A 27446-nucleotide genomic window follows, 5' to 3' on the forward strand; every position below is an offset into this window, starting at 1 on the left:
TTTTCAACTTTTCTCATTATCTCCTCCAGCCAATGGCAAGAGGAGAGAAAAGCAAAACACGCCCCTAAATCCGGAAACGCCGCTGCCTTTCTCCGAGGCATTTCCGCTTCGCCTCGGAGAAAGGCGGTGGTGTGCTTGTCGAGAAAGGAACGTTTTCAAACTCTTGCAGGCTATTTGTTTTTGCTGGCTTCTCAGGTGTGTGCGTAATGAGGTCCAGAGGTTGGCACTCGTGCGCCAAATAAATTGTTTAACTTTTATGGGTAATCTTCTGCGATCGGCTTTGGTTGTCTGTGCTCCCTGCTATGTACAATGTGACAGATTCTGAAATCGAATAGGCTTCGTCCATTTTATATTCACACGAGTTTCCATGATATTTTTGGTCAGTGCTGTGGTTGTTTTGAGTGTTACAGTGCAACATTTTTTTTTTTATACTCGAGTGCTTGATCTTTCAATCACGCGGTAATGAATACGCATATATTCATGAGGACTGATTCCACACCTGTTTAGTATTTGATATTTTGATGTGGTGCTGAAAGGTTCCAGTAATTGGTAGTGGTTGAAGAGAACACCTTGACTTCTAACTGGCACAAAAGTGGAGGACGGAAAACAATAAGACCTTATTTTTTAAGAAGAAGGGCCGGAGCGACAATGAAAAAGCAACCGCGAGGCTCAGCGCGAGATCCATATCTGCGGCCGCCATCGATCTGTCCGGGCGAGCTTTTAATTACAGCACAGTCGGCTGGAGCGGCAAACACAGACGGAGCGCTCGAGCCCTCGGCTGTGTGCGGCTGCGCAGGGTCATCCCTCATGACACCCTGCGATCAGAGCGGTCACAGGCTTTACTGCCACTGATGGCTCTCCCCGCGCGGGCATCGCTCACCGAGAGGACCCGGGCGTAGCCGCGGGCCTGAAGAGGAAATGAACGAGGTAAACAGGTGGTAGGGCACACTCAGCTACTTGCCATTGGTACTCATGAAACACGGGGAGACCGTATAAAAAACACAAGTGTAGGGCCTAAAGTTCGCCTTAGGAGCAGCAGCTGACCTCGGACGCCGGAGCAGCTTACTACCAGGCCTGCCTTCTCTTGAGTTGATGCCACCCATCGCCTCTTTCTTTGCCCAGCCCCGGCTTTTTGACGCAGAACTGAGCCCTATGACTTTTCCAATGGATAGTATATCGGGACTCGAGTGGGGCTCAGATGCAGGGCTAGAGGGGGAGTAGGCCAAAGACGGGTCAGGTCAGATGCCAAAGGTGATCTCCAGTGAAGGTAAGGGTACGTTGACAGAGGTGTGAAGCGGTGGCCATGGGCAGGAGCACCTGGGGAGGAAGGACATGTGAAAAGGAGGTACAGTGGAAGTACAGGAGAAAGGAAAAGTGCTTCTCCTCTGCACTTATAAACAACTGAGAGTATCATATAGTCTACAAAATTTTGATTCAGATATATTTTTGCACAATATTTATTTGCATAATGGTTTTAACAATAATTATTTCATACAAAATATTGCTTTCGAAATATTAATTTATTTTCCTACAGAAGATCTTTTAAGTACAAATATGGTTTCTAAATTCTGATCTTTTCAACTAGAGTTTTAATTTCATTTTGAAAATAAATGTCTGTATTTGGGCCCAAACCAACAAACGTTTCTTTAATGCCATTGTTATCGCACATTGTAATGAGTATCAGATAGCCCTACTCACCGAAGGACAACTAAACACACCTCTCAGGCGCCTCTTTCATATCAGGAGCGGAGTTTCACTAATCAGTGGTGGCTGGTATGGAACGGTGGTGGTGTGGGTATGGTGGGGAGGGGTTAGGAAAGAAAAAAAAAAAAACTTAGCTGGGGTCGCCGTTGCCAGCCACCGCCTCTCCTTCAAGCAGGAACCAGGAAGAACCCAGCCTCTGAGAATCACCTGACCAATCAGAACACTGCCTTACAGCTGCATTGTGATTGGTCTGGCTTTGTGTGGGTGGCTTTGTGTGTGTGGGTGGCTTTGTGTGTGTGGCTCTGTGTGTGGCTGCAAATGCAATAGGTCTCGCATTTCAGAGTGATTAAGCTATTGACATTGTAAATAACAATGCCGTTTCTTTAAATGTTTTAAAAACAAAAACATAAACAAAAATAATGTCATGAGCAATGCCAATAGCTCTAACTTTAACAATGCCGAGACCGTTGCATTGTAAAAGCTTGTTGTTTGTTGGGAGGAGCGCTGTGCCCCGTCCTTTCCTACTGTGGCGGTGTCACTATAAATTAGGTCCCCAGCAAATCAGCCCAACGCCAGCCGGGTGTACGCCTCCTACTGCCTTCAGAAGCTAATACCGATTGCTAGAGTGCAGGATGCCTTGCACAGGGAATATGGGAGGTTACTAAACCATCTTATACACCAGGGCTCCAAGTCCAGGTCACCGCTTGACTCAAATTCGGCGGGCACCGCAGCCTCCTCCATGGCCACAGGAACTGATTGTGCTACTTTTCTCGATATAATGACTTACATCTACCCAGACAGAATATGCCACCAGATGCAGACACACTGAGGTGTGGCTAAGTAGGGAAAACAAGACCAATTCTCCAGAGTCAAGCAGTGCCATCTAGGTGTTGTGCTTTATTTGTATTGAAGTCAGCAGGTATAATGTGTAAAAACTGAAGAAGCTAAGACTATGTCTCACACAACACAAAACTGAGTCATAGATTTAATTTCTCCAGTACTCTCCGAACAAAAAATAATTAGAGTCCTTGGTGAGGGTTGGCAAGATTTCACAGGGGTTATGATTAATCTCACTATTAAACCTGTCAGCCTTACGGTGATCGTTACCCAAACATTTTGCCTACCCCGTTCTATTTTTGGTGAATTTGTTTTTTGTTGGCCTTAGGACTCTGTGCACTTTACCACTGCTAACCAGTGCTAAAGTGCTTGTGCTCACTCTCTAAACATGGTAACATGACGTGTACATGATTGGCATATTTAATTTACTTATAAGTCCCTAGTAAAGTGGTATATCATGTATCCAGGACTGGTAAATTAAATGCTATTAAATGGGTCTGCAGCATTTCTTTGCCACCCACATAAGTAGCATCTTAAAAATGTCTCAGGCCTGCCATTGCAGCCTGTATACAGTTTTACTCTGCCAATTCAACTAGACAAAATAACCCTTTTGACAAGTCTAGAAATGTACATGAAAGTCTCACCTTTAGGGTAGGCACAAAACAGCCCACAGGAGAGGGTGCACTGTATTTAAAAATGTGGGACGTGTAAGTTTAAATTCTACATGTCCTGCTAGTGAAAAACTCACAAATTTGTTTTTCACTACTGTGAGGCCTATCTCTCCCATGGGACAACAAGAGGTTGCCTTATTACATTTAATACGTGATAATTTTTATTTGAGAGCAGGTTTGAAATGTCATGTTTGGTATAATTAAAAATTCTCTTTAATGGTAAAGTCATATTTTAAGTTGAAATTCTAAAAATGCCACTTTTGGAAAGTTATCTGTGAGAGGGTGGCTTAGTATATGGTGCTCACTTATGTAAGTGTAGCACACTGCACTAATCCAGACAACCCTCATGGTGATTTTAGCGATCTTTGACAACCTTAGAAAGCTCTCTAAGTGGTAGCTGGGGAGAACAGCCTTCAGGCTTAGTCCAGAAGGAGTGTAAGCAGCTAGTTTTACCAGATCCTAATCTTATTGGTATACATCAAGTGAAAAAGAACCACACAGTGTATTAATAAAAAGATGTATTTATTATAAGACACTCACTAACATATCCCAATATCTCTTACGTAGAAATATAACACAATGCGCACAATACTTTGCAATAAAAACAGGTAAGTAGCACGAATACACAGTGGTCACCAGGGGGAGACCAAACCACATACTAAAATAGAGAGATGCTAATCACGACTCGAGTAAAGACTGTACCTGGAAGACGTAGAAGTGCTGGGGACCCAAGGACCCACCCGAGGTAACTACCCAGGAACCCCATGGAGGCAGCGTGCAGTGTGGGAACACAAACACATTTCAAGCCAATGTGAAAGTTGTGGTTGCAGTTTTAAAGAAGAAGGACCCTTCCCAGTGGACCCTGAAGAAACCTCGCGGAAGACAGAAGGTTGGCGAGCCACCCCACCCGTAGATACACTAGGAACCAGGATAACTACACCAGAGAAGCCGGGTGCATAGATGTGAAGCAGCATTGGCAGACCGCCGTCAAACTCAATTGAGAACTTCAGGAAGATGCCGGTGTTGGAGCAGGTTAAAGTGTCCGGTGGAACCCAAAGGTGGATTCAAGTTGAGAAGTACCTGCAAGCAGAGGGGACAGAGTCTATGCCACTCAGGAGTGACCAGGGGGCACACAAGACGAATGTCCACTGATGTCGGGAGATGCAGGAGAGTTGATGATGACCTTGGAGCTGCAGCTGTGTGGACAAGGCGACACTGTGGAAGACCAGGAGCCATTCACGAGCTGTCCCACATTGGAAGACGAGAGTTGAGGGGTTGGTGTCTGCCAGGATCCCCAAAAAGACTTGGTAACTACAAACAACGTGGCATGCTAAAAAGGTGTCTTGTCAGGACCAGCAAGGTCCAAGTGACTCACCACGCACAGGTAAGTTGGAGTAGGCCCTGAGCAAGACCAGGGAGCCCACAGTTGAAGAAAACCCTCATAAGGACCAACGGGCCAGAGGCACAAGAGTACCTCGAGCAGCTTGCCAAATGCTGATGGCCCAAGGTGCATGGGATGCGGTGCAGGTGAAGATCTTGGCTACAGGAGACGCTTGAGGTGGGAGCTTCTTGGAGCCCTAATATCTCTGAGGAAGAGAACAAGCCTTGGCAACGGCAAGTTGACGCCATGCACAGGGGTTCGGTTCCTGCGGTTCCGACAAAGGATACTGGCCTCAAACTCGGTGAGAAGACAGTGCAGGCCTCGAGGGAGTTGTAGAACCACCAGCTGTGTTGCTGAGCCTAAGGGAGTCCAAGGGAGATTCCTTCAGGTCTCTTGGATGCCCACAGGCCTTGGAAGGATCCAGTCTGGAGCACAGGCACAGCCGTTGCAGCGGACAAGCAGGACGAGACCAGGAGCAACAGGAGTATTCCCAGCTGCAGACTTGGTGCCCAGAGCAAAGTCCAACAAAGTCCAGAGTGCTCAGACGGTCGAAAAAGAAGTGGTGTATTGATCTTGTCCCATGAGGAATCTGGGGACCCACCCACAGGTAAGCCCTTTAGTACACTAAGGAAAGGGTTGGGACGATTCAGGGGTCTCTCCCAGAGGAGGGGCTGGACAGTGGGGAGGATACTCCCATGTCCTTTGTCCAGTTTCGCACCAGAGCGGGAGCAGAGGCTCCCTGAACTGGTCTGAACTTGAGTATGCAAGGAGGGCACCAAATGTGCCCTTCAAGCAGTCTCAGTGGTGCTGGCAAGTGCCCCCACCCTGCCCCAATACACTAAACCCTGTCTGAGAGGTGGTCATACCTCCCTGTGACAGGATATCTATTGTTCTGCCTTCCCCTGCTCGAGCTTGGCTATGCAGCAGGAGGGCAAAAACATGTCTCTGGTCAGCAGCAGTCCTAGCTTGCTGTCCGGTTCTGGAAGACCGGTACCGGGAGCACTGACGGCCTCCAGGAGGAGCTTTACAGTGCATGGAATCATACCTCCCACACCATTTACGGTGTGGGGGTATGATTCCAACAAGATTGATACCAAACATTAAGTTTAGAGATGGTCATCGCCTAATGACGTATATGGCCACTCTATATATCATAATGGCTGATGCATTACAAGCCGGTAGGATGGACTCCGAATGTTGTAGGGGTGTCCCGCTCATCTGGGGGCACCCTCACACTTGGAACAGTGAACCCTGCCTTCAGGGTTGAAAGGTCTACCTTAAGGGTAGTGGGAATCGAAAATAATGTCTGTTAGCAGGGGCTGAAACCATCTTGTTGCCAGCATCCATTTTGTTAGCCTTGTGATTTTCCGTCTTCACTGTTGCCTGCTTTTCTATTCTGCTTGAGTTATCAGCTTTAGTTAACTCCTTCTATAATGAGCCAGAGCAATGTATGAGCTCAGAAAGGCCTGTAGCTGCTAGAATGCTCCTGTTTGAGAATGTAACTGTCTATCATATCCTACTGATGTAAGCAGTTCTGTTTCCCCCTCCCACTTTGCTGACTAAGTGATATTCATCTGCCCATGTTTGTCAGTAGTTATTCCTGTGTATGCTTGTACCTTCTAATTGTAACTACATGCTTACCAGTGCAGAAAACTCTGTATATAAGCACCATGGCCACTACCTCCCGAAACACTTGAGGGTGTTGTATGGACGTGGTTGTCGGGTGTAGACTGGCTTCCCAAGCAGAAATACTCGTTCCCCTGGAGCGCAGAGGAAGCCCCTCCTTTTCTCAAAGATACCACCTACCCAGTGGCACAACAGAGCACACTTGAGCAAGGCAAATATCCTCAAAAAATGAAGACACAAATGAAAATCAGCTGCAAAGCCCCAAAGCAGTCAACAGGAGGGGTCCAGTTCTAGTATATGCAGAAGCTCTATACAAAAAAGGACAAGAAACCAGTTAGATCAGATGGCATGTGTATCCTAAGCCTAAAACTATTACGCCTCCCTCCCGCCTCTATCTAATACCCCTTAGGTTGTGTACTGTTCCACACTTACTTGTTCTCGACACTGGTAGCAGGCTCTTAAAATGTTTCCTGACGTTTTCAAAAGCTGGTCTCTTGTAGTAACGAGGTAGAAGTTTGCTTAATCCATCTTAAGCAACTAGTAGTGCAAAAATATAGCATTCATCTGCTTTAATCTTCAAATGGAAAATTAATTATAGTTCTTTTTCCTCAAGGGAGAGTAACAGTGCCAGAAGATCCAAAAATAACAGTCTATGAAAAACCAGCCAGAAGTTTATAGAGAGGGAAAGCCACGTTCCGTTTGGACTTCTGCAGACGGGGAGAAGACCAACGCGATTTCACGTTGTCTACAAATTGGATGGCGGGCGTCCGGTAACCCACGGAAGGCAGCGGTCCGTAAAGCAACGCAACCTCACGTTGCAGGCAAAGTGGAAGGGCTGGCGTCCAGTAAATGCAGGCAGACAGCGGCCGATAATCAACGCGTCCTCGCATTGCTCGGCTGCCTGTCAATATGGGAAAAATAGGAGAACGGCCACGGGACGTCTTCTCGCGTCCCTGGGCTGAGTAACTGCTTGATGTATGAGGCCAGGGGGGCGGAGCATACACGAAGCCTAGATTTCAATGCGTAGCGCGTCCTAGCGCTAATGAACGCAAACTAGCTATGAAGTCTGCCGGCCAACTTCAAATGCAATAATAAAACAAGCTTGCCGCCTATTACAGCGCGACCTCGCGCCAGAACGTAGAATTATAAATGCAGGCGTAGGGAAAATTCCACGGCAACAGGGTAGAACGGATCCAGGAAATCAACCAAGCACAAAGTACTCCACAATCCAAGGCACAGGGCAGGTTTCACATGAGTAAAGCCAAGCAAGTGAGGCCAGGTCATGGCCGGCTTAATACTCTCCCTAATCACATGACCAGTCCAAGGGCAGTATGGGACAGCACACAACCCGTCTCCCTGACAGAGCATTCTGGGACAGGTAGTTTAAGTATAGCACAGGACGCCAGAACCCTAACAGTGGTCTCACTCATGAGTGAATAAACTTGTTATTTCGAATTTCAGCTTCAGTGTCAATCTCTATTTTGTTAGTCTAAGGACCCGTGGACAAAGATAAGGGTGAACCCTGCACCGGTGTGCCCCTAAAAAGGCACATTTCCACAGGGTGACTTATAGGTTTTGAGTGTAGTGACCTCAGATACAATAGAAAACCTTATATCTGTCATAAGTGGTGCTAGCACCAGCTTACATACACTGCAATGACAGGCCTGTAGTCACAGTTTGAGTGGTCTCTCATGGGTGGCATAATACATGCTTCAGCCCATGGGAGACCCCTGATGTACCTATGCCCTGGGTACCTTGGTATCATATACTAGAGGCTTATAATAGTGCACCAGTAGCCAATCTAGGGTGTACCTAAGTACTTACTATGGCCAATTTAGGGGAGAAAGGAAAGAGACTGGGGTCCTGGTTATCAGGATCCCAGTCAGACTAGTCAGAACACATAATGACACCAGCAGAAAGTGGGGGTGACCATGAAAGCAGATCATACTTTCCTAGACAACCCCCCTCCTCCAAACGGAAGGAGATGAGACTAACCTTGCCCAGTTGGGTCTTCATCAAGTGGAAATATCTGGAGAGTCCATCTGTGTTACTCCCAGGCCTATGTTCCACTGCATAGTCCATTCCCTGTAGGGTAATGGACCACCTCAAAAGTTTGGGATTTTCACCCTTCATTTGCTTAAGCCATAAGAGGAGCTTATGGTCTGTCTGAACAATGAAGTGAGTACCAAACAGGCATGGTCTCAAACTTCTTTAGGGCCCAGATCTCAACACTCAATAGCTGACCGAAGTTTTTCCCTGGGGGTCAACCTTGTCCCCCAGCTTATGAAAGCTACTGGTTGGTCCTGGCCTTCTGCATTAACTTGTGACAAAACAGCTCCTACCACTATCTTAGATGCATCTGTCTGGACAATTAAGGTTTTGGAGTAGTCAGGACTTTGCAGAAGGGGAGCAGTGCACATGGCCTGCTTTAGGTCATCAAATGCATTTTGACAGCTAACTGTCCACTGAACTTTCGTTGGCATTCTTTTGGAGGTGAGATCATTAAGGGGAGTCGAAATGGACCCATATCCCTTAACAAACCTTCTGTAGTACCCAGTCAGGCCCAAGAAAGCTCTGACCTGAGTCTGGGTAGTGGGAGCAACCCAGCCCATGATGGTCTGGATTTTGCTCTCCAATGGGGGAACTTGGCCTCCACCTACTAGGTGACCCAAGTATACAACCTTGCTATGCCCTATCTGGCACTTGATGGCCTTGATAGTGAGACCTGATTTTTGTAGGGCCTCCAGAACATTCCTGAGGTGGACCAGGTGATCCTCCCAGGTGGGGCTGAAGACAGCTATATAATTTAGATATGCTGCACTATAGGCTTCCAGACCTGTGAGAACTTTGTTTACCAACCTCTGAAGTATGGCAGGTGCAATTTTCAGACCAAAGGGCATCACAATAAATAGATAATGCCCACTGGAGGTTGAAAATGCTGTTTTTGGTTTGGCATCCTCAGCTAGTCTGATTTGCCAGTAGCCAGGAGACAGGTAAAATATATTCAGAAACGTAGCTGAGGCCCGAATATCTATGAGTTCATCTGCCCTTGGAATAGAATAGGCATCAGTCCTAGTGACTGCATCAAGGCTTCTGTAGTCCACACAAAACCTCTTCTCTTTTATTCCACCATTGGTGTGAGGTTTTGGTACCAGGACTACTGGACTAGCACAGGGGATATTTGAAGGCTCAATGACCCCCAATTTCAGCATCTTTTGGACCTCTGTCCTGATGCAATCTCTGACATGGTCAGGCTGTCAGTAAATGTTGTTCTTTACTGGCAAATTGTCACCTGTGCCCACTTCATGGGTACACCAGGTGGTTTTACTGGGTGTCAAAGAAAACATATGCTTGTACTGATCAAGGACCTTCCTGCAATCAGCTTGTTGCTGGTCAGTGAGGCTGCCGGCTAAGGCTACTCTATCTACTGGCCCATCAACAGGGTTCTGAGAGAGATCAGGGAGAGGGTTACTCTCTTTCTCCTGTCCCTCATCAGTTGCCATAAGCAAGCTCATTTCAGCCCTGTCCACAAAAGGTTTCAGGCGTTTCACATGAAGTACCCTGTGGGGACTTCTGGGAGTGCCTAGGTCCACCAAGTAGGTGACCTCACCTTTTTGTCAAGGATTTCTGGGTGCCGCTCCATTGGTCTTGGAAAGCTGCTGGGGCCACAGGCGCCAACACCCACACTTTCTGGCCTGGCTGGTCAACAGCCAGGACAGCCTTTTGGTCATGTAATGCTTTCTGAAGCTCTTGGCTGGCCTCAAGGTTTTTACTTACCTTCTTCATGTACTCAGCCATACGTGACCTCAGGCCAAGGACATAGTCCACAATATCCTGTTTAGGAGGTTTGAGAGGTTGCAACCATCCTTCTTTAACTAGACACAATGGACCCCTAACTGGATGTCCAAACAGAAGCCTACTTTTCTACATTATAATATTCTTGTACTAGCCATTTGGTGACTGCAGGCCATTCCTGGATCATATGACTAGGTTTAGCTGTCAGTTTGCCTTTGTGTATTTCTTGCAGACAGCCACACAATAGAGAACCTGCGTGTTGGCAGGATGGGCCATCTCTGGCAGGATGGGTAGGGGGAACTGTGCCCAGTGCACCTTAAAGACTCTGCTTCAGATCACACACATAACATGTTACACTAGCCTATTGTGCCTGCAGACAGACTGGGGCATGGGCAGGGAGGCAGGAAATTCCATATACTTCTGTAGGGGGAAAACTCCAGACATTTCTTCCACTACAAAGGGAGCACCAGTTATATATTAAAAAACAAACACCTCTCAAACCCACTCTTTAGTTCTCTTATGGACCTGTGAAAGGACTCTGCATTGTTGCTCATGGCCGGCTGGATACTTCAGAGGACTACCCTGCTGCACCAAGAGGACTACCCTGCTGCCTAAAGCATGCCCTGTGCCCTTAGAAGACAGCCCTGCTGCTGGAGAGCTACTTGAACCCAAGACAGACTGAGTGAGTTCTGACCCTCCAAGTGGTACGCCTGCAGTCCTGGACTCTTGGAAGTGATGTAAAAGATGCCTAGATAGCCCAAATCCAAAACCTGGAAATTTTCTTCTAAAAAGTGCTCTAAGAACCAACAGAAGAATAAGACCTACCTGCTTGCAGATCCACACAAAGTACATAGCCAGTCGGCCTGACTTCACAGCAGCTTCCGATACGATCTTCTACGCAGCAGCAAATCCTGTTCAGCGGCTCCTCGCAGAAGGAGCATCCAGCCTCATAGAGCGCTTGTCGGCTACAGCCTACAGTTTTGTCCTGCTGGAGATTTTCAACTTTGAAATAAGAGACTATGGGCCTAATTTACATTTTGACAGATGGCGAATCGTACTGCCATGGGGACGGAGCAATACACCCTGTCTCCATGGCAAATTTATAATGCCACTTAAAATGTTTTGGCAGGCACTGCCTTGATGGCGGTTCCCTTCAATGCATATCGCTGTTTGGTATAAGGTTGCATCAACCTTACACCAAACAGTTTTTGTATTTTATTTTGAAAAAGAAAATGTTTAAAAGTAATGCTACCCTCACAATGGGAGTCATCTTCCATGGAGGGAGTTGGGAGGAGTGGGGAACATTATTTGCATTGTTCTGTCTCTCACTGCCAGGGTTTGCCTGGCAGTGATGGACAGTAAAGAAAATGGCTATAGTCCTATCCAGACTGGGTGTGGATATAATGGAGTAGTCACTGCCACAGCCAAACTTTAGGGCCACCCATCTATAAATTGGGCGAGGGGGACCATTATGTTGGCAGCATGTATATTCGATTGCGATGGACTATACATACCACTAACATATAAATCAGGCCCTATGTCCGAACACAGGAGCCTTCACCGTGACTTTGTCCAAGGGTTCATAGACTATGATGTCTCCTCTTTGGAGAACGCCAGCTGGTTTGCCCCGCTGAACTTTAGCGTCTCAGACATTTCTTTTTAACTCTATTAAGTCAGAAGGAAAGAAGACAGGGCCTAATCCACTTTATGTATCCGAACCACGCTCATCGCGATCAGTCATGACCTTCGAATTTGCCCCAGTCTTGCGCAACTTGATGTCTGATGTTGAGGGGCATGGCCAAGAAAGATGGCGGAGTAGGCGTGTTTTCATGGAGCTCCCGCCAGCTGAATTATCCCGGAATTATCCGGGGTGTGGAAAGAAGCACTATACGGCACAACTAAGACGTAGGGATTTCCGCACCTCCCTCGGTGCCATCCAGTAACTCGGCGCCGCTGAAGTGAGATGCTGCCCGTGAGGTGAAACAGGAGGTGGCCGACAAGGACAGATGGCCATCTTGTAATCGCAGAGGGAGGCCCTCGAGCAGAGGAGACGGTGGCGTGATCCAGAGAACAACCGCACAGGTGACAGGAGTCGGGGCCGAACGACGGAGGGTAGCCAACTGCTCCCGGGAAGAGATCGATCCTGGTCACCCGTGGAGTTGCTGACCGGGTAGGGAGACCTGGTTCCTGCACTGTGTAGGTGAGGAACCAAAGGGCAGCGGAACGGTGCGGCTGGGATGGGTGCGGCTCCACAGCACGAAGTCAAGCAGAGGTGGGATGTGGGACCCAGGTGAGGCCCTACAGAGTTGTCACTAACCCACAAAGAGACCTTGTGAACGCAGGGACTATTTTACATAGCCGGAACAGAAGAGGGAGGTGCGCCGGCAAAGGGTGTGGGAGCGGCCGGCACCCATCGCCTGAATTGGGTGCGCCAGTTCATGGGAGTGAGAGCCTCGTAGACGTCCAATGCATGCAGACCCCCTGGGTTTGGAAGTGGGTCCAGAGGAGTATGCACATTCGCCTTAAGAGCATGGTCCGGAGTTGAGGCGTGGTAGAGGCAAATGCTGGAGAAGAGTCATACCACAAAAGGGCAAACTAGCAAGTGGAGGAGGCAAGCGCAGGCTACTTGCAGCTGAACAAAAGTCAAGCACGGAGCAGGAGTACCTAATCAGGGCCCTGATATGAGGTCATCTGGCAGTGAGGAAAACACTGCAGGTGGTGGTGGGAACTCCTGAAAGAGGTCTGTGTAGTGATACACATCTTAACAAAGTGGTACGAGCTTCCCCCATTCAATAGTGGGTCTGACCTGGGCCTAATGCAAGAGGGTCGGGAGTGCTGAAGGGATATGCGGATCTGAAGACTACCTGAGCGACCTGAAGCCGGGGGCAGGAGGGGGGAGGATGGGGGGGGGGGGAGGAGGTTTAGCCCAGACCCGAAGAGTGTAGAAGAGTGGTCCCACCATGTGGAGGCTGGGTCCGGGCGCCTGCCTGGTGATGCGACAAACTTCAAGGGAAGAGCAATGAGGCCACGGAGTAAGCATGTTAGGGTAGCTTAGGAAAATAATATCTCCAATTATGCACTACCACTCCCACTGGACCAGGGGGCACAGACTGCGGTCCTGACCACACACGAGGATGAGGCGGATCAAAACAAAGACCGAGCCCCCTCCATAGCGTATGTTCTGACTGCAATTCATGCCACGAGGGACGAGATGATTTATAAAATTGGCTCTGTCGCCATTGATGTTAATCTACTCCGATGCGACCTCAGGAAGGTCTCAGAGAGGGTGACCACTACTGACCAAACGGTGGACACTCTACAGACGGAGCTACATACCCTAAGGGAGATGGTCACCAACCTCCAGGAGCGAGTGGTGTGCCTCGATGACCGAGCTGAAGACGTGGAGGGGAGGTCAGATAGCAACAACCTTCGCTTTGTTGGCTGCCCTGAAAAAGCAGAAGGACCGTCTGTGGAACTCTTTCTGGAAGACTGGCTGGTTGCTGCGTTGGACCCTAAGAAACTCTTCAAGTTGTTCACAGTGGAGATGGAGAGGGGGCACAGAGCATTGGTCCCCCCTCTGAGGCCATGGGCACCGCCCAGGGCTATCTCTGCTCGATTTCTCAACATCTGTGACCGGGATGCCATCCTGCAACTCACCCGAAACTGAGGCCCACTGACATATGAGGGCCACCAGATTTCCATCTACCCGGATTACACGCAACTAGTGCAGGAACAACGAGGATTCTTTCCGATAATGAAAAGGCGCATGCAAGACTTGAACCTTAAATACTGTCTCCTATTTCTGGCAAAATTGAGAGTCGAGAGCAAAGGGAAGGTGTTATTTTTCCTTTTGGCGGCAGAAGCGAGTGACTGATTGGATGCTAGAGGCTCCCTGAGTGCTTGCTAAGTACCACCAACAGCGATCCCCGGAAGACAGGATCAGTTAGGCAACCCAGGGTTCGAAGCAAGCAAACTACTTCACAGGACAGTAACAAGAACCACAACCCTAGCCGAATTAGGGACTATACAGATTGAACTCTACAGGCCCCAAATGTTGTGCCGGACTCAAAAGTTTCATCACCAGACCGACGCATGAACAGTAACCCTAGCGAGGATACAGACAACTAACAGTGGCATATGGCGGAGGACCGAGAGACACATTGGCAGAATCAGGAGTAACTTCAATTTGAGACATTTGATAGGAACTAACCGCTAAATGGCTGCCGGGGAGGAATAGAGGACATATATACATGGAAGTCTTTCTGCACAAACTGAAGATAGTTGACGGGGGCATGCCCCCAGAGGCAGGTACCTGGTTGGGGAGCTGGAGGCTAGTCCTCGCACCTCACCAGCTTGCCAGCCACTACTGTTTGGAAGGAAGGGAGGGAGGTGCTACTTGTAGCAGAGGGTTTTTCCTTTTTATAACGTTCTAAGTTTGAGGGCTTCTCTTTTGTGACATGGGGCAACATCTACATGCCTTCACCTTGTTAAGTTTAGATGGAGAGGGAAATGTGATATTGCCCAAGGGGTGGGGTGTGTTGGCAATGTTTGGGAATGGTTCAAGGGGTCCTTCCTTCATATGAGTCAGTCAACAGGATTTGCAATGATGATTACATGGTTAAGATTGATTACATGGTCTAGAGCAGAATGGCTGTTTGGGGCCAAAATAGAAGAAGTGTGCACTCTATGGCGGCCACCATGAGTAAGTTGATTACATGCAGTGTTCGAGGCATAGCTGCCTTTGAAAAATGTGGGTGTATATTTGCATACTTGTAGAGGTATAAGGTCACTGTGGCCTGCCTTCAGGCAACCCATATTTAGGGAGACACTATAGCATATCTACGGAAGCACTAGAGAGGACAACTGTATGCCACTTCATATTCTGGATTTGCCAGGGGGGCTCCCAGATGGGGGGCACCAGGGGTTCCCTTTACACCTACATCATGTAGTCGATACAGAGGGGAGGTATGTCATCCTGCATGGGGGTTGGATGGCACGGAGGTGTGCATTATTAATGTATATGCCCCCAACGAAAATAATGCTTCCATTTTCTCTGATCTCATGGCTGCGGTTTCACCATACCTGGGGGCATCAATGTTGCTGGCCGGGGATAATAATTGTGTCCTTGATGGCTTTCTCGACCTAAAAACCTTCACGATCTCACACTAAGCCTAAAATGACTAGCACACTCCAAGATATGCTAGAGGGTATGCGCCTCCGGGATGTATGGCGCGAGCGCCATCCCGCCATTAGGCAGTTCTCGTGTCACACGCCCGCCATGGAGACCTCTAGTAGACTGGATTACTGGTTTCTCGCAGCAGACCTCGGTTGGAGTGTGGGTGGGATAACTTACCTGCCCAGATACCTATCAGATCACTCCCCTGTCCTGATCGAATTTGGGGGGAGAGGGGTTAGGTCTGAGATACCCTTGTGGCGGCTTAATACTAAAGCTCTAAGACCCTCCATTTGTAGCAGCACTCTCCGAAGAATGAAATCGGTACTTTGAGGAAAACTGGGAGTCGAACTCCGGTCGCACAACCAAATGGGAGCCCATAAAGGTGGGCATGAGGGGAATCTGCATTGAAACGTCCTATGGGGTTCGGCGTCAATTGGAGCGGGATGTAGCTGCACACGAGGCAAACCTGGGTAAGCTGGAGCTGAGATCGCCACAGCCCCCCAGAAACTGAGGGAGTGGTGTCCAGCAAAGGAGGCCCTACTGACTGACTGACTTCCATCGGTTAGAAAAGCATATTCACATGGCCTATCGTCAAAGGCTATACAGAGAAGGGTACAGAACAGGGGCCTTAATGGCACGACTAGTGAGGCAAGAAACATTTGTGGTACCAATTATGCAGATCTGCGCCGACAACAGGACATTGGTGTACATGCAACGGGCGATCGCAGAAGCTTTGGCGAGTCATCTGCGAGCGGTATATACAGAGTGACCTGGGTCAGGCCTGGAGGCAATTCTTACCAACGCACTGCACTGTTGGATATCGAAGAAGCGTTTGACTCAGTAAAGTGCCCCTATATGTGACAGGTCCTTCAGCGACTTGGGGTGGGTGAGCAGTTCCTTAAAATGGGTGTGGCTGCTCTATGCAGCTCCCGCTGCCAGAGTCCAGCTGGGTAGGATGGTGTCTGGACAGCTCACTCTTAGTCGGGGCACCCGTCAGGGATACCCGCTCTCTCTCTTACTATTTGCAATAGTCATGTCATGGAGCCCCTGGCCACACATTTGAGGACTGCGCTGGACCCCTGTGGTGTTAAGCTAGGGGAGACTAATCAAGTAGTCTCTCTATAGACAGATAATACACTGGTCTATTTGACACACACAGAGGGCTCTATACCTGTGCTTCTGGCGGAGTTGTGGAACTTCGGTGGAATCTCGGGACTTTGCATAAACCCCAGGAAGCCCAGAGTGGTCCCTGTCAGTAGATGAGCCGCAGTCACACCAGGAGAGTGACTGCACAATGAATTGCCGTGGGCGGGAGAGGGGGCACGATATCTGGGCATCGCCTGGAGAACACAGTCACTGCCTATCTCGAGCTTAATGGTCATTGCAGTCATTAAAATTTTTGTTCTGCCTCGCTGCCTATATGCAATGCAACACTCACTATAATCCTGCGATCTTATTTCCATATGCTAGAGAGTCTACTGGTAGACCTCCTGTAGGGGACGAAACGTAGAAGGATGCAGCTAGCAAAGCTACAGAGGACGTGGGAAAAGGGAGGACTGGCGGTGCCCCGCTTGGAGTTTTATTACATAGCCTCTCAGTTGCAGCATGCGGTTCACTGGTTAGACAGCGTGGATAACTGGGAGAAGTGCCTGCTGGTGGGAACTTATGGCTACCGCTCGCTGACAGAGCTGCTGATGCTGGGGAGCGGAGTCCCCGGGGAATGTCCGTATGTTGTGCGCCATGTAGCAGCAGTATGGGAGAACGCGAGGCGGCGGGTGGTGCAGCATGCCCTGTTCACTCCTGATATGCCCCTGTGGGCACTGCACCCATTCGCCAGTATCGCGGACTCCATGTCAATTCGCCATTGGAGGGATGGAGGCTGCCAGATGCTGGGGGACCTTTATGTGGACGGGAGGTTCATGACTCGGGAAGAGGCATGGGATACCTTTGTCCTAGGACCAGGCCAATTCTTGCAATATGGGAAAATCTCTAGTGTTGCATGTGAACTTTGGCCAGGGTTCCCAGAGGGACCCCCTACCACTAACACTCTGAAAATCATGCTGTACATGGCGCAGAGTAGGCGATTAATTAGAGCACTGAGAGATGATTTACCGGGAGAGACCCTTGGAATCCAGCAAAAATGGGATATGCTTAGGAATGACCTCCAGAGTGACTGGAGAAAGGCACATGAGGGGGGTGCAGAGGGTTAGTGCAAATGCACGATTTAAGCTCCTTCAATACAATCTAGTACATCAAGTATACCTCACCCCACGCACGTTACATATAATCTACCCGTCCCGTAGGGATCAATCTCTCAGATGCACTCACAAGGGGTGGACTTCCTTCATATGGTCTAGTCATGTTTGTTACTGCTTCCCTTTTGGGAGAAAGTATTTGCATGTCTATGGGATGTCACGGGCTGGAGTATTCCCAGAGATATTAGGCAGGCACTGCTCGGAGTATTGCCTGTGCCAAAGCACAAGAAACTACGCAGGCAATTTGTCATCCTGGGACTAGTCCTGGCTAGGAGGCGGGTGGTCATAGCATGGATGCAGCCCCGGCCCCCCCTGTATGCAGACTGGATTAGAGATGTGAGCGAATGCGCGACTGCGGAATCGGTACAAATGAAATTTGTGCGGAAGGATGATAAAGTTGAAGAGGATCTGCTGACATGGGCCTCTATGTTGGCAGACCTACAAGAGGCCAAGCGTCTGCATCCCAAGAGGCCCCAGGAGGAGAGGCCTCCTCAAGCAGAGAATAAAAGTGGAAAATGGCCTAGGCCATGATTGGTATTCTAGCAAATAGATATAATTTTGAATTGTGCATATAATCATGTAACCTGACACGGACTGACCCGGGAAGGGAGGGATCGGGGAGAGAGAATGAGTTAATTAATTAAATATTCTGTATGTGTTATATTGGAAAGGAATATGTGGGGAACAAAGTTGTCTGTAAGTGGTAATTGAAGCAAACGATGCCCACATATTACTTACAATTGCCAATAAAACTTTATGAGAAAAAGAAAAAAACAGACTTAGATTTCTGCGGTTGGATCTTTGAGGCACTAGATTTCACTTAACACTTTTAAAATTCATAACTCGGATTCTATTGATTGCATTTTTGTTGCTTTGGTGTCAAATAATGTATTTTTCTAAGAGGGTGAGGAATTTTTCGAATGTTGTGTTTTCACTTTATTACTGTTTGAGTGCTGCATAAATACTTTACACATTGCCTTTAGGCTAAGCTTGACAACTTTCATGCCAAGCTACCAGAGGGTTGAGCACAGGTTAACTTAGTGAATTTTTGTTTTTCACCCTGACAAGGATTGTGGCTCTTGCTTGAGCGTGAGAAGGGGTTTGCCCCTCTCAACCAACAACCCAATTTCTCACATTCACCATGTAAGTTCCATTGCAAAAACATTTAAATATATATTATTACTTTTACACTAAATACCTCGGAAGACACTGACAAAGTAATCAATTCTTAAAAACATACTTACCAGGGGACCCCTGAAACGGAGGATTAAGTACAGCATCCAGTGTCTCCTCCACATCACAGAAAGGATTCTCTCCAAATACTAGAGTGAACAAGGTCACACCAAGCGCCCACATCTCTAGCTCGGGGCCTTGATAACTGTGAAAATGAAACACAAGAAGTATATGTGAATATAAACAGAGTAAAGTCAAGGATAAACATCTACACCTATAAAAAACAACAAATACCGAACATACAAAAGATAAGCCCAGTTTCAAATACCTTTCAGAGACAACTGATGGCTACCCCCTCTAAAATTTCACACCAAAATTCTCTTGTACAAAATACTACTTACCTGCAATGATAAGCGCCTCCTCTTGTACTTAATCACCAATGCATCAAGGCAATTTCAATTTCTAAACATGTATTACTAAGGATCCCTGCCATTCTGAAAGCTCAAGTCAGAATCATGCACTAATGTTATTGAGGTTGTATTAGGGTTGATCATAAACTCATTTCATTTTTCTCATTTGAGAATATAATAACCCCTCAGTGCCCACCTTATTACCTTTTGGAATCATTGCGCCTTCGTACCAATAGGGCAGTTGTTTTATAAGTGATAGAGAGAGGCAAGAAGTGGATTTCGGCTAACGAATGCATTACATTTGTATCTGCATTCAAAGAATTCTGTTTTTCCTATTGACGTAAACAGCAGCCTTCATTCTCCTCGACCTCTCAGCAACCTGCAACACGGTATTCCACCACACACTGATCAACAGACACCACCAGATCGGAATCCAAGGAGCAGCCCTCAAGAGGACCTCACAGGAAGAACGCAGAAGATCATCCTTCCTCCCTACTATTCGCTCCCTAAGAACATCACCTTCAGTGTACCTCAAGTCTCATCCATCAGCCCTACCCTCCGTCAACGTATACATGACACCCCTGTCCAACATCGTCAGAAGTCACAGACTCAACATCATCGCCTACACAGACGACACCAAACCCATCCTCTCCCTGACTAACGACCCAACGACCATCAAAGACAACTTACAAAGATGAATGAAAGATGTGGCCGTCTGGATGAATAACAACTGTCTCAAACTCAACACAGACAAGACAGACGTTCTCATCTTCAGGAAAGCCAAGTGCACCCTCTGGAACAATGAATGGTGGCCACCTGAGCTGGGCCCAACTCCCAAACCCACCAAACAACCCACAGCCTCAGCATCATCCTCGACAGCCAGCTATCCATGAAGAAGCAGGTCAGTGACGTCTCCTCCGCTTGCTTCCTCACCATCTGAATGCTCAGGAAGGTCTCAGATGGCTCCTAGCCAGCACCAGGTGAAATATCACACAAGCCCTCGTCAGCAACAGATTCGACTATGGCAACTCTCTCTACATAGGACTCACTGCCTAACTCATGAGGAAACTCCAGACCATCCAGAACACCGCAGCCAGATGTTTCTCTACTTCACTAGACAGACGCACATCACTCCTCACCTCAGGAAACTCCATTGGCTACCAGTCACAAAGATATGTCTGTTCAAGCTGCTCACCCAGCTTACATGGCACTACACAAACAAAGGACCGCTGTAGCTCAACACACAACTGAATTTCCACCAACAGACCAAGGAACTTCGTTCCAGATCCCTCTCTCTAGCAGCTACCAAACGCATCCGCCGGGAAAACAGCAGGGGCCGCTCCTTATCCTACCTGGCGGCTAAGACCTGGAACTAGCTTCCCCTGTACCTCAGAGCCTTACCATCACTCCATCATTTCAGGAAGGACCTCAAGACATGAATGTTCAATCATTAGGAACTGGCAGCGTGATCCCACAAGCAGGATCCCATAGTGCCTCGAGACCCTCACAGGTGAAGCAGCAGTGCTCTACAAATCTTGACTGATGACTTCTTACTATTGTAACATGTAAATAAATAACTGTCCTTAAATAGTAGCTTTCTTTAACAGTCAGTCACATTTTTTCTAAAGAAAGGGTTCAAATTTGTATGTACTTAAAAATGTCCAACTGCTATTCTTACACTAAATTTATGTCACCTTTTGCACTATTCTATGTCAGGACCAGAGGCTCAGATTATGCTTAACTGTTTCATTTTATTCCCTCAGCAGCCTTAACAAAACATATTTTATTCAAAGACTACAAACCACACGAGTCTCTGCAACAACTCAAAATGACAACCATAGAGTAAGTCTCACATATCCAAGATCAAGGGAAAGCACTTCCTCTTTATTTGCTGCTCAACAGCCAGATAAGGGATTTTCCTTAATGTCTTGGATAATTTTTGTTGTTCTATACAGTATGGCTTAATTGATCATTGATGCTTTGGCCACTGTACTGTTGTTGCACGCGCTGGACTCTCCCTGTCTAAAACAGGATATCTCTGGTGTGATGCAGCTAGTTTTCCGCTTGGGGGCACATGCGGCAGACGAGTCCACGGTGCGGCTGGGCCCCTTCTGGGGCTGACTGCGAGGTGTGTTGACTAGCACAGTCGCAAGGTTCTCTTTGCTCCTTCCCTGCGTGCCTCACTCTCTAAAGCCAGACAGGCTATGTACCGGCAGTGCTGTGTGAGGCACGTGGCATACCTGGGCCTCCTGAAGCATCCCTGCCATTCCTTCAGCGCACCTCCACCTGACAACCCCAGTAGGTGGCGTGAAGGGTGCATGTCTCTTCCTGAAAGGAACGTACGCCCCTCCCTGTGGCACTCTGCGTTCCCTGCAATGATTGGTTCGTGTCTCTTGACTCTTTCCCCTTCAGCTGCCAGTGAAGGGCAAGCAGATTGTCAAGAACTCTAGAAGACACCAGTTCCTCATATCTTGCTTCAGTGCCACAGTTTTTCTACTCAGGATAAGCGATTTCACCCGCTGATATTTTTCACCTCACAGCCTATTATATTTAGAGGGACGGTCCAGAGTTTACACGTGCAGAGCCAACAAGCTTTAGATAATTAAAATCTGACTGGGCAAGCTAGGGCGTGTTATATATTGTGTTCTACATTGCTTTTTCCTGCCTATTTACTTCTAACTTCACCTGATCAGCCATGGCAGGTGCTTTGATGAATATTGGGAGTCCACTTAGGAGGAGCAGATGCATCTACCTATTCATGAGGAGCTAGTGGATGCCATAGATGCATTGGGTCTCTTCGGCTCTGGAACCTTTGAGTCAAAGAATCACTGAACTGACGGTGAGACATAGTTTATTACCCGCAGCTGTGGAAGGCCTGAGGCTTGAACCTCCTACTGACAAGAGGGGGGCCCTTAAGTATAAAAACAAGACCAGACTGAACGCCAATGTTAAACACCCTCCATCTCTTCTGACACCATTGAACAAGTTACTTACCTTTGGTAACGATATATCTGTAAGAAACATTAGTTAGATATAGATTCCTTACCTTACAATTACCCCCAGGCGTCAGACTGGATCCGGAAAGTTTTTTCATCAGCAGTACCTCTGCGCGTCGGAAGGTGGCGTTGGTCAGCTCCGCGTCCGTCGTTGGCGTCATGGTCGCCGGGATGACGTCGCGGCAGCTACTTAGACGCCGCCCTCACGGGCTGACGTCAGTTCTGTACACGACTTTCCGCACCACAAACGCAGAGCCAAGCAAGACACTGACCACAGGTGCACAAAACTAAGGCCCTGAAAGGATGTCCTTAACCCTAGAAATCTGTTCGGGGGAGGATGGGTGGGGCGGTAAGGAATCTATAACTCACTAATGTTTCTTACAGATATATGGTTACCGAAGGAAAGTAACTTGTTCATCTGCAAGAAACACATTAGTTATAGATTCCTTACCTTAGAAAATATACCCCAGCAATACCAACCCCAGTGGTGGGTCTGCAAACCAAGATCACACCAGAAAGTCCTAGAGAACAGAACGGCCAAAGAAGCCGTCTCTCCGGACTTGACTGTCAAGGCAGCAGTGTTTGGTAAAGGTGTGCAATGATGCCCACGTAGCTGCTTGGCAAATGTAATTCAGAGCAACTCTACGTCCCAAAGCCATAGTCGCTGCTATCGCCCTGGTGGAATGGGCACGCAGTCCCACCTGAGGCTCCTTCTTTGCCAGAGAATAACAGGCTTTGATACACAAGAAGGCCCAGCGGGAGATAGTCTGCTTGTGTATGGCCCGCCCTTTCTTGGTGCCCACGAACCCAACAAAGAGCTGGTCGTCCACCTGGAACTGTTTGGTGCGAGCCAAATAAAAGGAAAGCGCAAGTTTTAGGTCCAGATGGTAGAGCCTCTCTTCCTTTTTCGAAGGATGCGGAGGCGGAAAGAAGCTGGGCAAAGTGATAGTCTGCCCGATGTGGAAGGCAGTGACAACCTTGGGCAGGAAGGATGGACGGGTCGTGAGGACAACTTTGTCCGGATGGACAGAGAGAAAAGGAGGCTTAGAAGAAAGCGCCTGGAGCTCACTCACTCGTCTGGCAGAGGTGATGGCCACCAGGAACGCAGTTTTTAGAGTCAAGAGCCTCAAAGGACAGTTGTGAAGCGGCTCAAAGGGAGCGCACATAAAATAAGGAAAAACCAGGTTCAAGTCCCACTGAGGCATAACGAAAGGAATAGGAGGAAAAAGATGAGTTATGCCATTTAAGAAACGATTTACAACCAGGGACTTGAAAAAAGAAGGCTGATCTGGAAGCCGAAGGAAGGCAGAGATGGCCGAAAGATAGCCCTTGATAGTGCCATGAGCAGAGCCCTGCAGGGCTAAAGAGAGAAGAAACAAGAGAACCTCAGAAAGAGGGGCAGAAAGGGGATCCACAGCCTTTGCTGTGCATCGTGCCACAAACTTGTTCCACCGGCAGGCGTATACCGACTTAGTGGAGGGACGCCTGGCTGCCAAGATTACATAGCAAACACAAGGATATGATGGACGGAGTGCTGAAACTTTTCAAACACTCACCCCCAGTCACAGATCTGGGTTGAATCCATCAGCATTCTTTACCTCACTTTGCCACCCCAGTTCAGACACAGCTATATGCAAATCAGTCTTGACCCTGTGCCTCATGGAATAGTCCAGCCCAAACTGCTTAGCCATGTCTTCCCTGGACCGGAAACAAGCATCCTGGGACCGGTTTTGGGCTAACAGCCCTCTTCAGCCAGCTAGCTTGAATCCAGTGGCAAAGTGAGCAAGGAACCCACGTATGGGCATACCCTGCCAACTTAGGGTGAACAAAGAAAACACAAGGAGCTGATGGACAGAGTGCTGAAACTTTTCAAACACTCACCCCCAGTCACAGATCTGGGTTGAATCCATCATCATTCTTTAGCTCACTTTGCCACCCCAGTTCAGACACTGCCAAGATTACATCACAGACTTCAGGAGGCAGATCGAAAGACGTCAACTGCCGCTGCTCAATCTCCACGCAAGGAGTTGGAGTCTGGAGAGGTTCAGGTGGAGGACCGTGCCCTGTTGCTGCGACAGAAGATCCTCCCATAGGGGCATTCGGATCGGAGGATCAATGGCCATGTTGAGCAGCTCGGGGTACCAGACTCTTCGTGCCCAATCCGGAGCCACAGGGCTGACTTGGGCTCGGTCGCGCCGGATCTTCTTCAGCACTCTGGGTAGAAGTGGTATAGGCATAAAGACGTACAACAGACCGCAACTCCAATTGCGGCGAAAAGCGTTGCCTAGCGAGTGCCGCCTTGGATATTCTAACGCGCAGAATTGCTGACATTGCTCGTTCTCTTCGGTGGCGAGTAGATCTAACCAAGGCTCTCACCACTGTTGAAAGAGACCTTGCACCACCTCCGAGCAATGACGCCATTTGTGATCCATCATGCACCTGCGGCTGAGTTTGTCCGCCCTGGCTTTCAGGGAGCCTGCCAGATGTTGAACCACCAGGGATATGCCCTGATGTTCCAGCCATGTCCAGAGGTGGAGGGCCTCTTGACATAGGGTCCGCGATCCCACCCCGCCCTGTTTGTTGCAGTACCACATGGCGGTGGTGTTGTCCGTGAACACCTGCACTACTCTTCCCCGGACAGGGGGAAGGAATGCTTTCAGTGCAAGACAAATCGGCCGGAGCTCCAGAAGGTTGATGTGGAGCCCGGACTCCGCCGGAGACCAGAGGCCTCTGATCTCTGCCTCTCCCGTGTGGCCGCCCCATCCCAGAAGGGACGCATCTGTCACACCTGTGTGGTCTGGTTGGGGAAGGGAGAGGGATCTGCTGTTGACCCAATCCTGGTTCGTGAGCCACCACTGCAATTGATGTGCAATGCCCTCCGAGATCTGGACGCAATCGGACACATTCCCCTGATGTTGCGCCCACTGGAACTTCAGGTCCCACTGCAGAGTCCGCATTTGTCCCCTGGCATGATCCACCAGCAGGATGCAGGAGGCCATGAGGCCCAGCAGCCTCAGGGTCATTCTGACCGAAACCCGGGATAGAGGCTGAAAGATCGATCATAGCCTGAATGTCCCGGACTCTCTGTTCGGGAGGATAGACCCGAAACCGCGTCATGTCCAGAACCGCTCCGATGAAGAGGAGCTTCTTAGAGGGAATCGGGTGTGATTTTGGCACATTGATGGAAAACCCCAGGGAATGCAGGAGGTTGGCCGTAGTCTGGAGGTGGGAGACGACAGCCTGGGGCGACCCTGCCTTCAACAGCCAGTTGTTGAGAAAGGGGAAGACTCGAACCCCTGACCTGCGCAGATGAGCTGCGACCACCGCCATCACTTTTGTGAACACCCGAGGGTCACTGGGAAGGCCAAAGGGGAGGACGGTAAACTGAAAGTGCTCGTGGCCTACCGTGAACCGCAGGTTACGCCGGTGGGCCGGCAGGATGGGGATGTGAAAGTAAGCGTCCTGCAAGTCCAACGCTACCATCCAGTCTCCAGGGTCGAGGGCAGACACGACCTGATTGAGCCTCAACATCTTGAACTTCTCCTTCCGGAGGAAGCGGTTGACATCCCTGAGATCCAAGATAGGACGCAGGACCTTGTCCTTCTTGGGGACCAGAAAGTAGTGGGAATAACAACCACGGCCTACTTCTGGGACAGGAACGCACTCAATGGCTCCCTTGGCCAAGAGAGCCGTAACTTCCTGTTGGAGAAGGGCCAGATGATCCTCCGACATGCGGTGGTATCGCGGTGGCATGACTGGAGGGGTAGTCTTGAAGGTGAGGGAGTAGCCCCTTCGGACTATTTGCAAAACCCACCTGTCCGACGTGATGGTGCGCCAGTGGGGGAGGTGATGGCATATTCTGCCGCCCACTGGCGTTTGATGGGCCTGAAAAGTCGGACTAGGAGGGTTTGGAGGCTGTTGCAGAGAGGGGTTGGGGGACTGGACCGCCCACTGCCCACCTGAACCATGGCGTTGGTTCCCTCATCCCCAGCTGCGCAAAGGTTGGGCAACCTGCTGCGGTCTGTGGCTCTGGGCGGAATGTAGTGGGGCACCCCTTCCATAGCCGCGAAAGGGGCGAAAAGCAGACTGCGCTGGGCGGCTGGAGAGGCACTGGCCGGGCATCCTACGGACACTGGGGCAGCACCTGCGCAACCGTTTCCCACACAGAGTGGGAATATTGGCCCAATAGACATGCGGTGTTTACCGACCGCAGTCCCAAGCTGGCGGAAGAGAAAATTTTCTTCCCAAGATGGTCCAGCTTCTTGTATTCTCTTTCCGGTGCAGCAGTAGGGAATGCGCTCTTGGAAGTGGAGTCTTGGACAACCAAGCTCTCTGGGGTGGGGTGTTGGGAGAGGAAAGTGGGGTCGCCCGGAGCCGGACGGTGGTGTTGGGCAATCATCCTATCCATGGGTGCCCCCATGTTGGGCCTGGACTACCTACCTAAAAGGACGTCGGTAAGGGCCTCATTAAATGGCATCAGGGGATCTGAAGAGCTTGCCGCCGGTTGAAGGACCTCTGTCAGGAGGTTAGTCCTGACCGCCACCGTAGGAAGCTCGAGGTTGAGGGCCTCGGCCCACCTACGCAACACCACTGCGTATGACACTCCCTCCTCCATAGTGACAGTAGGAGGAGACAACATGTCAAGGTCAGGAGAGGTGTCAAGACCACTGGCATCCCCCAGTTCCTCTCTCCAGTCCTGCTCAGATTCCATCTGATCAGTTAAAGGGTCACTTGACCCCTCCCAGTCCTCCTCCTCCTCTGGTTGCCAATCTGGGCGAAAAGGGACCCCAGGAGTAAACAGGGGCACAAAAACCCCACTTAGCGCCGGATCCCACGTCGGGCGATGCCAGTCCGGGTTCACGTTGGGATGGAGGCTGGGGTCGATGCCGGCTGGGGACACGACCGGCGTCGGTGGCGGTGCCGGAGGAAGCGGCGCCAGTGTGGGTGTAATCAAGTCAATCAGGGCTGATTCAGATCCAGGGGCCAGAGCCAATGGCAGAGAAGGCCTAGGTCCCCCAACCGAGTCTGCGGGGCCCAAAGGCGTGCCGGCGGGTTCGGGTCACCCAAAAATGGCATGCATCGCATCGCAGAACGTGCAAAATTGGGCGGAAGATGCTCCGGGTCCCGGAAAGGGAGGGAAGCCCAGAGTCGACTCCTTGGGCACGGCGCATGGAGCTGCGGGAGGGGCACCGCCTGCATCCATCGTCACGTCAGCCGACCGAGAGGGAGAAGTCGAAGAGCGATGATGCTTCTTCGACTTCTTTTTGTGCTTCGACTTACCTGACCCACAGTGCGAAAACTTCGATGACTTGGACGAGTGGTGATGGAGCCGACAGCCTGCGCTCAAGCAAATTTCGGGACCGCTCCCGCAAAGTCTTCGCCGTCATCGACCAGCAGTCGGAGCACAACTTTGTGGATGGTT

General features: G+C 49.4%; 1 protein-coding gene across 2 annotated transcripts in view; it reads right to left on the bottom strand.

Annotated features, from left to right (window-relative positions):
• The window catches only part of PASK (PAS domain containing serine/threonine kinase), a 1318755-nt gene that overhangs the window by 142228 nt on the left and 1149081 nt on the right, over window positions 1-27446 (bottom strand). For both annotated transcript variants that reach the window (XM_085634144.1, XM_085634145.1), the window contains exon 16: window positions 18690-18823. In XM_085634144.1, the coding sequence (XP_085490270.1) occupies window positions 18690-18823 (134 nt within the window). The remainder of the gene's footprint in view (window positions 1-18689; window positions 18824-27446) is intronic.

This window comes from Triturus cristatus, chromosome 11, assembly GCF_964204655.1.
Source record: "Triturus cristatus chromosome 11, aTriCri1.1, whole genome shotgun sequence".
Taxonomy (NCBI): domain Eukaryota; kingdom Metazoa; phylum Chordata; class Amphibia; order Caudata; family Salamandridae; genus Triturus; species Triturus cristatus.